We start from the raw sequence: 17,321 nt of genomic DNA, 5'->3' as shown, positions 1-17,321 counted from the left end.
TATAGAATGTGTGTTTTAAAATCAATCCAATGAGGATGGCTTGCTGGTAATATAAGGTTTATTTCTGTGCCAGTGTTTAATAGTAAAGTTTATTGTAATTCAGTACTATGTAGAACTGTTTTAATAATACTGGTGCATAATGTCTATATCAGAAAACTTTTAGTGTCACATCCAATAATGCTGTTCAGTGGGATATTATAAAGTGCAACAGCTAGTTCATATATTAAAGTGCATCTTGTGTACATATGTGTAGCTCCAGCACTGTCTCATAGCCGCAGCAGTAGTAGAGGGAGTCTGGATGAACTCCTGTCATCTCAGGCAGCTAAGAAAGAGTTGAGTGCCAGACAGAGGCCTCTGTTGGACTACAGTATTTACATGGCCAGCTATGTTGGCACTTCTAAAGCGACCAGCACCAACACCAGTCCTGGAGAAAGCCCACACAGCAGCCCTGGGGTGGGCAAAAAGGTATCACGCATGGAAACCCTTCTGTTCCCATTGTAAATAGTTTAGATTTACCAAAAGATTTTTTTTTACCTCTACAAAAAAAGGTCACATGATGGTAAGAGGTCACGCGAGTGTGTTTGGAGTGCATGAATGTGAGCTAATGTGTGTTTCTGTGCATTTGTGTTCCCATAAATACAATTTATAACATACACATGCTTATTAAGTGATAAGATACATCAAAGTCAAATAAAGTATTGATTTTGGTCCCTGCCTGCGGATCAGTTGTCAAGCAGCCCAGTAAAAGAAAAAGAGGAGGTTTCTGTGAGCTGGCTGAATGCTCTGATTGGCCGGATCGCATGGGACTTCTTCAGGGAGCAGCACTGGTCTGAATGGGTGTCCAAGAAGATCCAGATGAAGCTCAGTAAAATCAGGGTGAGTTTTGTAGAGGAATAATCTTCTCTTTTTTTTTTAATAATATACTTTTTTATTTCCTACTAATATTTTGACATGTGTAGCCTTACAGTACTGTTAGTTCTTCATAAACTCACAAATCCCAGTCCCACAAGGAGCTAATTTTAAGTTTACACAATTAAACATTGATGTATAATAACATAGAGATGTTAAACTGAATCGTAACAAAACTCTTTAGCTTTTGTTCAGGGAACAAAAGCTACGCTAACTTTAACTTATTAGAGTTTTTCCTCACTAGTATCTCATACGTTCGTCGCTTTTGCATGGATTTCTTGGTAGCTCGTATTTAACACTGTGTCGCTTTTCACACTCATGGTCTTTACAAATAACATTTGAATTGAATACATAATGAGGCACTAAATACATTACCTGGCTGTTGACTAGGAACAAATGTCTAGAACCAAAAAGCTAGACTGTTTAACAGTGAAGGGGGAAAAGAACCGAAAATTGAAATACCTGGTGAATTTATATAAAATTATGAATCCCCTTCATGTCCGACTGTATAACGCCACCCTGTTATTGATTATTGTCCTATATGCACATCCTGTTGTGTATTGTTCTTTACCTGTTCCAGGTTGCACTTGTCTGGATGCTTTGAATGAATAATTGTTGATTGTTTTTAGTTGCCTTACTTCATGAACGAGCTGACGCTGACCGAGCTTGACATGGGCGCCTGCACTCCCAGAATCCTTTGGGCCTCTCAACCCTCAGTGGATCATCAAGGTGAGACAAGAATTTTCATGGATATTTTTATAGATAAGAATTGCTAATGCACACACACACACACACACACACACACACACACACACACACACACACACACAGACACGCGCGTCAAAGCAACATCTGAAACAGTTCTGCTTGCATGGTGAAATAACAAGTCACATGCTGAGGGGGAAAAAGATTCTGATTTCATATATTCAATGGTTAACGCCATTTTTAACAAAACAAAAAGAAAAAAAACAACAACTTAACTAAAGAATCAAACTACAGACCCTGAACATCTCTGATATATTCGGGTAACAAGAAATGCCTGTCCTTGATCATGTCGGATGCTTAAGTCATGTCGCTGCTGGTAGAAATTTCTAATCATTTTTTAGATTTCATGAACAAAATTCCTGCTTATGAGTCATACAGTAAATAAAACTTCTCTCATTTCCCCTTAGTGCATTAAGTGGTTTATAAGTAACCGGGTCATGATCGCGTGTGTGTGCACGAGTGTTCAAGTGCGTGTGTGTGTTTTTGACTCCACAACCATAACCCCGTCATCTGATTTTTCGATGAGGTCATGTGATGACAAAGTGGCTCATTGTCAAGCTTAGTAATGACTTGAATATTAATTTGCTTCGACCGAGTGTGTCAGAGCATTCAAATGAGCTCACTCACTTTCTCACACACACTTTGTACTGTATTCCGTCATGAAGCAGCCTGTTGAATTAGAGCTGCTTGGCCGTTGTTCAGAAGTGTAGGCGTCTTCTTGTGACCCGTCTCTGGCCTCCTTTCAGTCTGAGTAATGTGATTGCATAACCCAGAGTATCCCAGTATGACTGCAGTAATATGTTGAACTCTGCCGTTAGGATAACAGTGACAGACGTGGCAAATATTTATTCTATATATTAGATTTATTTTATAAAAAGCATCTTTTCTTTGCACCAAACTCAAGGATAATGACCCAAACAGATGCCACCATCTACACAAAATTGTTCAAAAAATCTTGTTTGTCTTCATTATGTTAAACCAAATACAACATTACATTTTTTAAATTTTTCTTTTTTTTCTTTTAAATGTTCAGGGGTCTGTGAGTGGCTGTGTCTTTGTTTAATTTTATTCCACTTCTGAGGAATTTGTGTTGCTAAATTTAGCTGTCTGTAATAGATCCACACTGCCCTCTACTGACCTGATGCTGATGCTGTACAAACGGCCATGATGTAAATGGTGACCCAGTACAGCTCACACGCGCACACACACACACACACACACACACACACACACTCTATTCTCATACACACACACACACTCTATTCTCATACACACACACACTCTCTATTCTCATACACACACACACACACACACACACACACACTCTCTCTCTCTATTCTCATATACTGATACACACACTCCATTCTCATACACACACTCTATTCTCATATACTCATACACACTCTCTCTTTCTCACACAATCTCACTCTCTCACACACACACACACACACACACACACACACACACTTTTCATGCTGGTAAGTACTTTTCACCAGGAGGATCATAAACTCCAGTCCATCTGTCCTCCTTCTTCCTCACTGGCTGAATGATTTCTGATCACAGATTCTCATTGAACTGTTTCTGTGACCTAAACTTCCAGCCGAGTCTGATTAAATCCGTGACGATTAAGCTGCATATAACCAAAGCTTCTCTTTCTTTATGTCTTTCAGGTCTCTGGTTTGATGTGGAAATCTCCTACAAAGGTTCATTCCTCATGACTCTGCAGACAAAGATGAATCTGTCGCGACTGGGGAAGGAGGGCGAGGCTGTTGGCGAGTTTGGAAAAGACGGGTAAGAAGTAGCACGAGTCGCACCCCAGATCTAATTTATGTGTTTAACACCATCTGAGCTGGAGAGTTGATGAGAGTTGATACTGAGGTATAACTGAATCTGAATTGTTTCTCCGTATGTGGTCCAATATATTTTATAAGGTGATTTAGACTTGGTTGAGTTTAAAGAACAAATGTATGAGAGAACTTTTTTTTTATTATAACTCACTCACTGAATTTAATCTCAAATATATTCAAGCTCTTTTTCAAAAGTTCTGCCCTGTTTTCTTTTTTTTATTGTCTTTATTAGGTTCATACTGTTGGTATTAACAACTAAAAGACCCATCTGAATTAATTAATTAATTTGTTTGTTTAATAGCATGATAATCTCACTCTAGGGTTAATTATACTTCAAATTCGGTGCTTTTTAAAAACTAATGTACTGCTTTTTTGTTTCCCTTGCAATCTGTCTGTGTCTCCCTGTTTGTCTCTCTCTCTCTGTGAGTAACTACATCTATTCTGAGAGCTGATTTCGAGCGTAATGTTTGTTCAAAGGAAGCAGAAGCACAAGATTTGACCGTATGCGCCAAACTTTGCTTCTGCCGAAGGCAGCGTCTCGGCATTCGGAAGATTCTTTAATATATTTCCGGCTAATATTCAAATTTGGACGTTTATACATAGATTAGGCTAAATGTTATCACCGTTTTCAGACCAGAGTGACCTGCTAAATAGAAAAGGTTTTATTTATACAAGAGTGATCTCAAAACACCTGGAAGCTTGGGAAGCTGAGACTCTGCTTTAAATTTGACAGCTGACTCATCTAGATTTTGTCCCATTTCATTTTGCATGGAAGTTCCTGTTTCTACTCCACCTTATACCTGCACTGTGATAATACACATCCGTTTCCTTCTCCCTCCTTTCCCTCTGTGCCTAGTGACACCTTAGATCTTACCCATAATCCTCGATTCACTACAGTTCAGCAGTAATAATACACTGTATAGCTGTTGAAAGTTTGCATTTCAGATGCTAATTTGAACAAAAAATGTAATTTGACTGTTTTCCGTTGCAGCCCCCTAGTGGCACAGTCAGGATATTTCTTAGTACAAAACACTTGTTTTTGGGTTTTTTTTTGTAAAAACCATTCAAACCTCCTTACACTGAACTGTTCTTCATATCCTCTCATTACACACAGCACTATGTATGTGTGTGTGTTTGCGTGTGTGTGCATGTATGTGTGTGTATGTATGTGTTAGGATTATCATCACACTCATGTCATGTCTTCCTTCATGGTTAAAACGTTCTCGGTTCATTTCTGGTCAGTCTGCTAGTTTGTTCTGTTCACCTAAGCTGAGATGTTTAACTCACAAAGTGAAATTGTGGACTAGGATGAGTTCTGTCTGTCTATGGCTAGAGTTTATGAAAGTTAATAGCATGTGTTTGCATGGCTTTCTCAGGCACAGGCCACGTACATACTGCCTGGCTGATAGTGATGAGGAGTCTTCCAGCGCCGGGTCTTCTGATGAGGACGATGGGACGGAGAACATTGCTGATAAAAACTTGCAGTCGGGCGCAGAAGGGTGAGTGGATTTTCCTGAGATAAACACCATTATCCTGAAAAAGAAAATAATAATAATAATAATAAAAGCAAACAACTTTACCTAGGAACGTATCAGTGATGATGCTAATCGTTTGAAGAAGATTCTAGCATCAGATCCTTTAACCAGTCACATTCCTTCTTTCCAGATACGCTGGAGTCCACAGGCCGAGCAAGATCATGAGAATCGTGGACAAGATAACCAAAAACAAATACTTCCAGAAGGCTACAGAGACCGAGTTCATTAAGAAGAAGATCGAGGAAGTGTCAAACACACCACTCCTGCTCACTGTGGAGCTTCAGGAGTGTAAGGGAACACTGGCTGTCAACATCCCTCCTCCCCCCACTGACAGGATATGGTAAGCTCTCTAATGCGCATCAGTCACTACTGCACAAATTACAGAGATAATGGAAATGTAATAGCAGTACAGGATTGTCTGTGATGCTACGTAGCGGGGCGACCTTACAATTACACTGAGAATTCAAAACTGTCCAGCGATAGTCAGTGTAAATATACACCAGTGTATAATGAGTTATAGCGCTGAATGACACTGACGTGGGGACTAAAGGACTATTAAGCAGAGTTTGTTTTTTGTTTTTTTTTCCTGTTTAGGTATGGCTTTCGCAGCCCTCCTCTTCTGGAGCTGAAGGCTCGTCCCAAACTCGGAGAGAGAGAAGTGACGTTCGCACACGTTACTGACTGGATAGAAAAGAAACTGGAGCAGGAGTTTCGGGTAAAAAAAAAAAAAAAAGGAGTTTCGCACTGCTGCTGTAATCGTGAATACTCTTCTCTACAATATACTCATGTACTGAGCATCCTTTCACTCTTTGGCTGTATTATACACAGCTTTATATAATAGTATACAGGAAGAGAGTAATGGTTCATAATCCCACTATCCATCATCACCCAGATGAATACGGGTTCGTTTACAGTCAGGTTCATAAAGGAAGGTTTCTTCCTCATGTCATCTCAGGGAGTTTTACTTGCTACCGTCCCCTCTGATTTGTTCAGTAAGGATCTAAATCTACTAGCTTAGTAACTCTAATCATTCTAGAAAGCACTGATTGAGCGAGATACATTTACATCTGTCTTTATTTAGATTTCTGTGGTTTTATTTCAAATGGTCTAGAACCCAGTGTTTATGCCATTATTTTAACACATCTGTCTGTGCTTATGTCTTTATAACAATTGAACAATTTGCACTATTCCACAGAAAATCCTTGTGATGCCAAACATGGACGACGTGTGGCTTACCGTCATGCATTCTGCCATGGACCCTCGGTCAGACGCGACGGCAACAGAGCTCAAGGGAGCCACGACCGTCCCCGATGCTGATCTCCTATCCTCGGAGGAGGCGTGAAGGACCAATACTAGCCAAATGAGAGCTGATATCATAGCTCCTCATCACCGAGAAGCATAGAAATACAACGCTGCTTTAATTACTTTGTCAACAAGAAGGTTTATTCCTGTGGAAGAAATATGTGAGGGAAAAACACAGAGTATGTTTGAAGACGGAGGAGACGGAGAACAAGAGTAATAAGTAATGTATATGCAAGAAGGACAACAACGTGCAATGAAAATCTATGAAGGAAGCAAATGTTTAACCAGGTAAAGATCTGTGCATATCTGTATTTGAGTGCATAAAGCGTTCAAACATTAACCTGTGATTTTTATAATGAAGTGCGGCAGAGCAAAACGTGTTCAACTTCTAACTGCACTACGATTTATTACATACTAAACATCTATGAAGCATTGTTTTTTGTTTTTTGTTTTCTTCTCCCCCGTGTGACATCTGCACATTTTGTTATGCACTAACACCTGATTTCTGCTAATTATCACACTGAACATGTCAGTAAAACACAAAGTCATGGTGCAGAAGAAATCAAAGACTCCTCTCTGTATCTGACGATAACCCTAAGCTGTGTGATTTCTTCTAAATGATTAGATCTTGGGTATCATTTCAGCCTGGATCAGCTTTGAAGAACACTGTGCCTGAGTAATCTTCTGATAGCCTCACTTCTTTGAGGACAGTGTACTGTAATGTTTTGTGTGTGAGTTTATAAGAGAGAATGTAAATGTCTATGGCTATATTTAAAGCGTATAACCTGATCGCCTGGATTTAATCTAATACTAGCATCAAATGCATACATTTAAAAAAACAGTTTATCTATAGACCCAACTGTCTCATCTTCTGAGCACATAATGATCCACAATATCAGAGTATATCATATAATGCCATATCAGTACATGCATCCTGGGACTGCACTGCGTTTAAGTGTGTGTTTGTTTGTGGTCTGGACTGGTTTACACTGCTTCCACGGCTTAAATCCAGGGCTACACCTTTTACCCATTATAGAAGATTTCTGTTAATAACCAAATACTGTGATGCAACACAACACTAATGAAATATTTCCATACAGACACATTAACACACATTAACTCCATAACACACACCTAATAGAGACAGTTTAATCATTACAACCATACCTGGGAAATTTCATGCAATTTAAAGGTGCAGTATGTAAAAGTGGTTTTGGACCAAACGATCCTGTTATAGTAGGAAAACCTCTTGATCCTATATTGTGCTATATTGTACTCTACTTTTTTCACAAATGAAGTTACATCATTTATTATTCTAGTCACAAAATGTACAATCTGTCCCTTTAAATTTCCCTATTTGATCACTAACTATATATAATGCATAGTATCATGTGATTCCATATATATATATATATATATATATATAATATAAAATGAAATTAAAAAGATCTGTGGATTAAAATTAGAGCATTTCCCAGCTATAGTTGATTCAGCTCAAAATTCTGCCCAAGCTTAGGTGATGGTTCTAGTTGTTATGGTGCAGGAAGGGACACGTGTACAAATGACAACAAATACACAAGCGAAGCTCACACAATCAAAACTGGACCATGAAAAATATGAATATTCTGTATCATTATTACCCTCTGAATGAAGAGGAGTGTGTGTGTGTGCGCACGGGTGTACGCTGGGGTTTTGTGATATGTGCGAGAGATAGGCAGTATGCAAAAAGTCTAAGAGTAATGAATGTATGATTTTTGTATTGTATCGTGTGTGTGTATAGGTCTAGTGTATACAGTTCATGCTACTATAATAGAGGTTATTATTTGATACAAATTAAGAAAATATGAAGATTTTAAAAAAAATAATAATAACAATGACTATATTGACTATATAGACTATATGTATGTATGTGTGTGTGTGTGTGTGTGTGTATATATATATATGTATGTATGTATGTGTATATATATATATATATATATATAAAATATGAACGATTGTATGTAGTCGATCTACTATCGACTATTTATATTTCTATTTTGAGTTTTTATTTATTAGTGACAGACATTCCCAATCCAAATCCTATGTGAATGGAAATGAGATTTTTTTTTTTTTGGCATAATTTATTTTTTTGGAGTTGTAATATCCAAGCAGTAAAGAAAAAGAACTTAAAAATGTTTGTTTCACACGTATTTGCTTGTTTTGGTATGCAGAATGCTGATTAATCAGAGATGGAAAAGGTTTAAACATTCATTAATTGGTGTCTTACAATCCCCATTGTGCCATCATTGTTTTTGAAAATCCTGTAATTGATCAAAGATATCACTGATTTATGGTAGCGCAATTTTCTTCACACATTATTGTGATCTGTTTACTACTGTATGTTTCCATTGGGAAGGATATTACACTTGAAATGAACCTCAGCAGTTTTATTTGAGCCTGTCTATAATGAGGAAGACATTGTTCTTGTATTGCCTTCTGAATGAGGCAGCCTTTATTTTGGTAGCAGAAATGCCATCTAATTCTGCTCTACCAAACTCAAGTGAACGATTTTTGTATTCACAAGTGCCCAATTTTAGTTAACAATACAGCATGTTGAGCATTGTGATATCATTTAACCTAGGCACACGGATGCAGAAATGAAGTAATGTTAAAATTAAACAAAAAGAGTGAGAGAGAGGAAAAAAATAAACTATAATACTGTGACACTATATATTATTGGGTATCCTGGTACGCTTAAACTATATACTCTACACACTACTGATAAACATTATGCCCATGGTGCCAAGCCAAGTGTTGACATCTTACTCAAATTAAACGTTTGAAATGTGTTTATTCATCTGTTTACAGTGAGGAATGATATTTGTTCGGATGGATTTCTCTTACATTCAGTGTCCTTTTTTTTTCTTTTTTTTTTTGCCACGATTGTTTATTGCCTTTAATTGACATTGTAGGAAAGCTGTTAGTTCTGCTGATGAGTAGTCGGATCAGCATTAATCGCTGTCAGCGAGGTTAATCCGTGTTCCTGAATCATCAGTGAAAGGACGTGTAATTTGATACCATTAATAATGAAGACTGTAACTGGATCAGATACGTGTATGCAAATGCTGTGTATGCCAGACTGTGTCTCAAAATCAGTGCAGTATTAATAATAGATTTGCTACTTTCTCTCCTTTGGCCTCAGAATGCCTTCTCCAAACAAGTGTTGCAAAAATGCCAGCTTGTTTATACATACTTTGCTTACTATTGTACGTCTTTCTCTTTTGTTTATTTTATTTTATTTTTTGATTATTAAAATGTTAAAACTGTACAAATTGTATTTTTCTCCCAAAAAGATGAATAAAGATTTTTCTTATTTCTCTTGTGTCATGAACAGAGGAAAATTTAACCTCTTTTGTTATAAAATCCAATAATATAAATAGTCCAGTAATAGACAGTATACAGTTTTAGAGAAACGGATATGACATTTCTGTTGCATACATAACCCAATCATTTTTGGCTGTAATTTTAGGGGTGACATGGTGTGGTGTGGAGATCTGTAGCATTACTGTGTCTCTGCTCCTAGCTTTTCTACAGATTTGTGGGTTTCCTTCTACCTCCTAAGAACATGTTTATAGTTGTTAAATTGTCTCTAGGTGTTAATCTGTGCAAATGGTGCCTTGTGATGGACTGATGCCCAACCTAAGGTGTATTACTGTCCCACTGCCAGTGTTTATTCTCCAAATCCAAGGAGTTAAAGACTGTGTCTGTGTGTTGTGTCTGTCTGTCTCTGTGTGTGTGTGTGTGTGTCTGTGTGTGTGTTTGTGAGGGATTATCGCACCCAAAGTGTGCTCAGACCTCTAATAACTATTATATATACTAATTATTACATATTATATATTATAATTATTAACAATTAAATCCTGGCTGCAAATTATGAATGAAAATATCACTTAATTTCTCAAAATTAACACCTCTCAATCTTTCAATGTTCCTATACCGTTTAGTGACGTTTGGAGTAAACAACTCTGTTGTATTTACTCTGTTTCACCAGGAGACGGCACTGTATTACCCACAATATATCTTTTTTTGCTTCTTGTATTTAAATGGATGCTACCGGGGTGCCATTACTTTTGTTCCTCGCTGAGACGTAAACAACGCTGTGCACAGAACGTTTAAACAGAATCTAAAGCAACACAAAGTATAAATAAAGTGCTATAAAGTGTTTTATTCCAACACCTGATGGCTCGTTTGAGACATAAAACTCGTGATTTTTTTAAACTATAAATGTATTTATGTGAAAGTTGTCCATATTGAGCTTTGAGTGTGTTGTTGCTCAGGTAGCTGTGTGTTCCTGTGGAAACGTCGCGCGCACGAAGGCGATTGGTGAGTTTCCTGTCTCGCGGACGATGGAGGGGGGGAGGGGGAAGGGAGAGAGGGGGGTGTGTTTCCTGCAGCTCGCGTGGACATCATGCAGCGCGCGCGCTCTGGTAAACTGCAGTAAAGTATCGCGTCGTCGCCGAGGAACAGGCACGTGCCGCTAACTACAACTTCTACTGCGTTCTGACATACAGAAATCCAAACAGGTTGTGCAACGATATGTCTTGCTAAACCGTTCTGAAACGTCAGACCCGACAAACCAATCCCTTTCTTCTGTTTTAGCACACACACACACACACACACACACACACACACACACACACAGAATAAGATGTGAGCGCGCGCTCGAGACGGAAAAGCTACATTTTTTAGCATTGTGACAGTTGACGAAGGCTCGCGCGCGCCTTCTCGTGCCTCACATCTGCCACGAAGACCGTTAACATTCTCGTTCTTTTTGTTTTTGTTTTTAGTAATATAAGTTGTTTTCTTTGTAAAAACAAAACGTTACTTTGTCCGAAAGGCGAAGAGGAGCCGCTCACTTTAAAGACCCGAGCGAATCTTCACAACTTTCCGAATCTTCTCGTCGTTTTTTTTTCAGGAATTTCTGAAGTGTTCTTCAAATCTCTTCTTCACACAAGTTTACACTGACAGACTGGGAACATGTTGATGAAAGAGTACCGAATATGTATGCCACTGACTGTTGAAGAGGTAAGTTTTCCACAGAAATTCTTCATACAATCCTGTGTACCGTTTTTTACCGTTTTATACGTGGACACCTGGATTTGTGTTTATTCGAAGAGTAGGTTCAGTGCAGTCGGTTCGATCCTGTGGAGTCGGTTCGGTCCTGTGGCATTTCCTTCAGCTCTGTAATTAATCCCAAACTCTAGATGAGAATACAGAGTATTAGTTGGATAACAATTTGACCTTGTGAAATAACGCATCACTCTGTATGTGTCTGTGTGTCTCCGTATCTGTTGGAATCGACTCCTCGGAGTCAAATTCTCAGAGCTGGTGTTCAACAGTCTAACACGAGATGTTTAATTTCAATACCTGAATGATTAAACCCCTTGATGCCTTAGTTATTAAATCCTAATAAAACTTGAAGTGTTCCTTCTAAACTCTGTTACTTCAACATTGCAGATGTTATTCATTCATTTTCTGTAAACACTTTATCCTGGTCAGAGCCGCAGTCAATTCAGTGGTTATCCATCCCAAAGGCAGAAAAAAACACCCTGATTCATTTCAGAGCATCTTGCACACACACATTCCTGGATTACTGAGGAGTAAGTTAGCATACGGAGTTCACATGAGTATTTTTTGTAGGAAACTAGAGAACCTGGAGGAAATCCAGATAGATGCTGGGAGAGAAAGTGACTCCTTACACACATTAACACGAGTTTAGGACTGAACTTGTGGACCTTTGCAGTGCTGACACAGCAATGCTACATACCGCACCACTGTGTCGTCCTTAAAAGTAACACTAGATGCTAGGAAACCCTAACATGTTTTAAACAGTGTAGGCGTTTCATCTTAATACGAAATGATATTTCATTCAAAAATTGCAGATGTTAACCAGATGTGTGTTTCAGCATTCATCAAGTCAGCTATGTGCATAAGCTGATGCTATGGTGTTCCAGTCATTAAGTCATATGATATTAAGCCTTGTATTGTGTTGGAGTTTCTCCACCCTGTACTTTTAAGCACAGCGTTAAGAAGAGCTTTGAATTAAGCTTCAGTCCTTAAGCCGTGGATCAGGGCTGGTGTTGCAGGTTACATACCAATAAGATTACAAAAGTGTTTCACCTCAGTATTGGGCAAATCTTAAATTTGTGCTGATCACTTAACTTTGATCACTTTGGTTGACTGGAAACCTTGACTAGGGTAAAAAGGTCTAGCAAGGAAAATGTAATGTCATATGAGCTGGGTCCTACTTTAATTATTTCCGTACTTAGCAGGAGAGTGAGCCTGGGTAGTGGCTTTGCACCACAACTTTTTCTGTAGTCAGTATACAAAGTTCACATGCTGAGAGTTTTGAACAGATACAGTAGTTTCTACAGCTGCAAACAGGATCATTGCTGTATTAGACATCTAAAACTCTGTTATTTTAATGATGGAGTAAGTGGTTAGTCCAGTTTGATGCTAATTTTCTAGGTTGCTGGAAGTGCCTCCAGTGAATGGGTCATATTTTTGATACCGCTTGTCCGATATGCTCAGATCAGATTGCTCAGATCTCAAAGATCATTTTAAACAAAACACAAAACCGCTGTATTATCAGGTTGTATTATCAGGTTCAAGTGCAGTAACAGTTCCTGCTTGTTATTCCTTTTAAGAATCAGAATCAGGTTTATTGGCCAAGTGTGTTGACGCACAAGGAATTTGGTTCCAGCTGCTGGTGACTCTCAAAAGACATAAATAACACTATACATTTAGCTTGGACTATACAAGACAAAAACAGACAAGACCAGACAAAACAGACTATATAAGAGAATACGAGTATTAAATAGGAATACAGAATACTTTTATATTTACATTTGATTGTACATCAACAGACAACACTGTTTAAAGACACTTTGGCTCCTGGAGACATAAATGTTAAAGCAATAGTAGTTGGCAGTCTAGCGAAGTTGGTTTGGCAGGAGAAGGCTGTTCCAAATCTCATTAAAAGAAATGATTTAATATTGAAGTTATCTTGAGGACTTACTCTAGGTGAATCACTGCCCCAATACATTCTGCATTCAAGAATACAGCACAGAAAATCATACCCAGGTATTCATACTGGAGCATGACTAGTCTTCCTGTGGTCATGACTAGCACCGCTGCATAAACTGTTATCAGCACGATACACATTGAGCTTGGCTGGACAACCACTTCCTGTTAGAGAGTAAGAGTAAGTGAGAGAGAGAGAGAGAGAGAGAGAGAGAGAGAGAGAGAGAGAGAGAGAGAGAGAGAGAGAGAGAGAGAGAGAGTGAGAGCGAGCGAGCGAGCGAGCTAGAGTGGCTTAGAAGGTCAACAGTGGCAAAAGTGCTCATCTTCCTAAACCCATCGTAGCATGAGTCGAGAGGTGGTAGGCAAGCTGTGGTTGGAGAAGCGAGCGCTAGATTTGTCCTGGACTGACTGCATGTATATTTACAGGTTCTGACTGATTCCTTTTACCCTTTGATGAAGATTTTTGTCCATATACAAGTATCTGTGTTCGGGATATCTCCACCCTTATCCAAATGGTTTGAAGAGTGTGAAAATGGCATGGTATTTCCTTCACATTTATCATAGCTGATCCCAAATTGTGTTTTCTTTAGTTTAGTTTTTTTTTCATAGAGAGAGTTGTACAGCGCTTTCCACCACCACCAACATAACATGGAATACATTTAAAAATCATAGAGAGAGTTGTACAGCGCTTTCCACCACCACCAACATAACATGGAATACATTTAATGTTTTCAAAAATATTTCACTTTCCACAGTGCATTCAAGCAGCTGCTCATGTTACAGCATCTACACTTGCAATAGGTGTTTTCTGGAATGTTCTGATTGAATATCCAGTATCTTGTTGCTACATGTAGACGAAGGATTTACCTTTGGATAGTGAAGCGAGAACTTGTTACTTTTTACACCTCGCATTATGAAGCTCATATATGATCGTGCAATGATTTGGCTCATAAACGCTGACCGGTTCTTAAGACATATGAAGAAAAAGGATCTGAGAGCTGAATTTTACCTCGAGTCTCTTAAGGCAGAGGTGTGTGTTAGATATGAGTGTTCTAGTGGTCCTAGAGGAGGACTCCATGTCTGCCGTTACAGCTGGTCATGGATGCAGGTATGTACTGTATATGCAAAGTGGGAGTTGTGCTGGAATGGAGTCTTGTTTGATTGCATATTCATGTTGTGAGCAGCTGTTTGGTTTGGCACCTCATCATGCAGGGAGTCTTCAGATTGCAACTACAGTATGTCACACAGCAAGGGATTGCGTCAGGGTGTGAGATTTATAACAATCTGTGGTGTACAGTTATTTACCCTGAAACATGAGTATGCACATGGGTGCGAGTGGCTCAGCTTTCAGTTGCATCCTGCTGGTGCACCTCACACGACACTTCTTCTGCTCCGCTGTATGGAGTGCATTGAACTCATATTTGTTCCAAAGAATTTACCTATTTGAATCTATTTGTATAGATTCAGATTTTCTTTGGGTTTTAGGGCACTTCAGGTTTAAATCCACATACTGGGAGGTAAAACACATACAGACACCCACCTAATAATTTCTATTTGTTACCCCGTTATCCTAAAATGTGATCGTGTGTCAATAGATATCGTTTCTGCCCTTTCCAGCCATCATTATCTCTTCGTTGCAAAAGGAACCCACAAATCAAACAGTGCTCTCTGTCTGTCTTTCATTTCTACAAAAGCAGCTCGAAATGAAGGATTAGCATGCTGCTACCCCATAATCCTCCTCAATACTTGCCACATTTGTTGCAAAAATAGAATTTCACATAAGCTCCAATTCATAATCTGTTCTGTGGTGTGAACCAGCATGTGCGTTTCTCTTATCGTTGACTTGCACAGCTCCCACATTATCAAATCCTGAGTGGCGTCATAGAAAGCAAATGAGTCAGTGGAATGGTACTTAACGTAAATCTCGGACAGTGTCAAATGTTTATCAGCACTGGAATACAAACACGGGCTATCAGCAGCGCTACAGACTGCGTTGCTCTCAGGCAAGGCGAAGGTCTGAGCACAGCACTTTAACTCTACAGATAATCTGTTATTGTGCTATTAAAAAGTGTACAGTATTGTTATCAACGAGACCCATGTAACATTTGGTTAGGCAGCATTTTTTTCACATTTTCTAGGAATACATCTGTGCAATTTGTGTAAGGTGTAAGGAAAGCTGCTTGCATTTTGGACAACTCTGAAGCAGGGTCACATTTACATTTGTGATGCCATGGTCCAACAAGATGATGATGATTATGATGATGATGATTGTTTTTGTTGTTGTGTCATGATGGTGCAGCAGGTTGTTTTTCCATCCCACACATCCAGGGTCTCCTGTTCAATCCTGAGCTCTATGTTGCTGTCTGTGTGGAATTCCACATGTTCTCCTCACGTCCGTGTGGTTTTCCTGCAGGTTCTCTGGTTTCCAAAAAGACATTACTAAGTGATTTGATACGTGTGTGTGTGTGTGTGTGTGTGTGTGTGTGTGTGTGTGTGTGTGTGTGTGTGTGTGGTGACCTAGAATGAACTTGGGAGTATTCCTGATTCATGTTTAGACTCCGGATACACATCAGATCGGTCACTAACGGTGAACGTATTCATGAAAGGACAAAAATATATCCTACACAAATTCTTTGCATCTCAAGTAGCATTCCATTAGAAATGATAATTAAGCTTATTTTGATTCCAATTGTGTTTTGCATGTTTTTTTTTTTTTTTTTTTTTTTTATAATCAATCATTTGCATGGGATTTAACAGATATCATCTAAGCTCAAGCCATGTGTTTTGTCAGACCCTTGTTCTAGGCTAATTTGATCATTCCTTCACTCAGAAGCAGTATGTCGTTTCAGTCTTGGGAGTCGTGCTCGATACATTGTTCTCTTCCTTCCTCTCACGTGATTCCTCTCAAGAGCAGGAACTCGATTTAAATGCTGTAGGTGTGTGCAGCTCCCTAAGGCTCTCACAAGCCGTGTACAGTTTCATGCTGTGGTCAGCCAAGCATGCTGTGATTAAACATCACATACTTGACTCCTCTAACGTCGGCCATTCTTCTAGTAGACATGTGCTAATAATTAGTTACGTATGAACACATGATATTGATATTGTGGACACAAACTGACTTTGGGTTGTTGATCGGAAGGTTGGGGTTCAAGCCCCAGCATTGACAAGTTGCCACTTTTGGGCAATTGAGAAATACCCTTATCTCTCTGCTTCAGAGATGCTAGCTGCCCCTGCGCTCTGACCCTAACTTTCTCAAATGGGGTATGCAACTAAAAGAATTCCTCTGCCTGTAATGTATGTGTGATGATGATAATAAATTCTTCATCACTATTGGAAGATGGGAGCAGGCTGCATATGTAAGATAAAATTGATTGTTCTTATTTTATCCTGAGAAGCTGCCAGATGATGTGTTTCAGTGTGATGATGTAAATGATAAAACAGACTAAAGTTACATACACACAAGTTTCACAGGATTATGTGTGTGTATATAAGCAAGGAGAATTTAATATAAATGATCAAACCCCACACAAAATGAGTCAACAAGAACACAGTGAGCTGTAAAGATCTGTATATTAAAGCATTGTTTGCCGTACGGATCTGTACTCGTGGAAATATTTTTAGATTGTTCCTCAATGCCAAAATCAGCACATGCTGAGCATCTAAATTGGATCAACCAAGTTAAACCACATTAAAGAGCAACTTTACAGTTTCTAAGAGCCACACAGGATATTTTTAGGTACCCAACTATATTTGTACTGCCAGGACTGTCTCCACCCATTTCCAGCTGGTATCAATGAGGATGACTCTGATTCGATCAAGATCCCATTTGAGATGTCTTTCGGAGGTTTCGTTTGGGTGAGAGAGAACATTACGGAGAGGTGTGGACCACATGTCATTTCCT

The 17,321-nt window shown here is 38.9% G+C and overlaps 2 protein-coding genes across 6 annotated transcripts in view; both read left to right on the top strand.

Annotated features, from left to right (window-relative positions):
* Positions 1–9,714, top strand: part of LOC113634523 (testis-expressed protein 2) — a 36,867-nt gene extending 27,153 nt beyond the window's left edge. For all 3 annotated transcript variants that reach the window (XM_027133530.2, XM_027133531.2, XM_027133533.2), the window contains 8 exons: positions 254–465; positions 727–876; positions 1,539–1,638; positions 3,345–3,465; positions 4,898–5,020; positions 5,187–5,396; positions 5,651–5,771; positions 6,252–9,714. In XM_027133530.2, coding sequence (XP_026989331.2) covers positions 254–465; positions 727–876; positions 1,539–1,638; positions 3,345–3,465; positions 4,898–5,020; positions 5,187–5,396; positions 5,651–5,771; positions 6,252–6,398 — 1,184 coding nt within the window. In that variant the 3' untranslated portion in view covers positions 6,399–9,714. The remainder of the gene's footprint in view (positions 1–253; positions 466–726; positions 877–1,538; positions 1,639–3,344; positions 3,466–4,897; positions 5,021–5,186; positions 5,397–5,650; positions 5,772–6,251) is intronic.
* Positions 9,715–10,778: 1,064 nt separating this feature from the next.
* LOC113634527 (cytoplasmic phosphatidylinositol transfer protein 1) overlaps positions 10,779–17,321 on the top strand; it is a 54,235-nt gene continuing 47,692 nt past the window's right edge. Inside the window, exons 1-2 of one of the 3 annotated variants that reach the window (XM_027133550.2) lie at positions 10,779–10,920; positions 11,313–11,422. In XM_027133550.2, coding sequence (XP_026989351.1) covers positions 11,375–11,422 — 48 coding nt within the window. In that variant the 5' untranslated portion in view covers positions 10,779–10,920; positions 11,313–11,374. Of the gene's footprint in view, positions 10,921–10,970; positions 11,423–17,321 lie in introns of those variants that run through there. The other 2 variants (XM_027133552.2, XM_027133549.2) reach the window with 2 other exon arrangements.

Source organism: Tachysurus fulvidraco, chromosome 5, assembly GCF_022655615.1.
Source record: "Tachysurus fulvidraco isolate hzauxx_2018 chromosome 5, HZAU_PFXX_2.0, whole genome shotgun sequence".
Lineage (NCBI taxonomy): Eukaryota > Metazoa > Chordata > Actinopteri > Siluriformes > Bagridae > Tachysurus > Tachysurus fulvidraco.
This window is presented reverse-complemented; position numbering and strand designations above follow the sequence as displayed.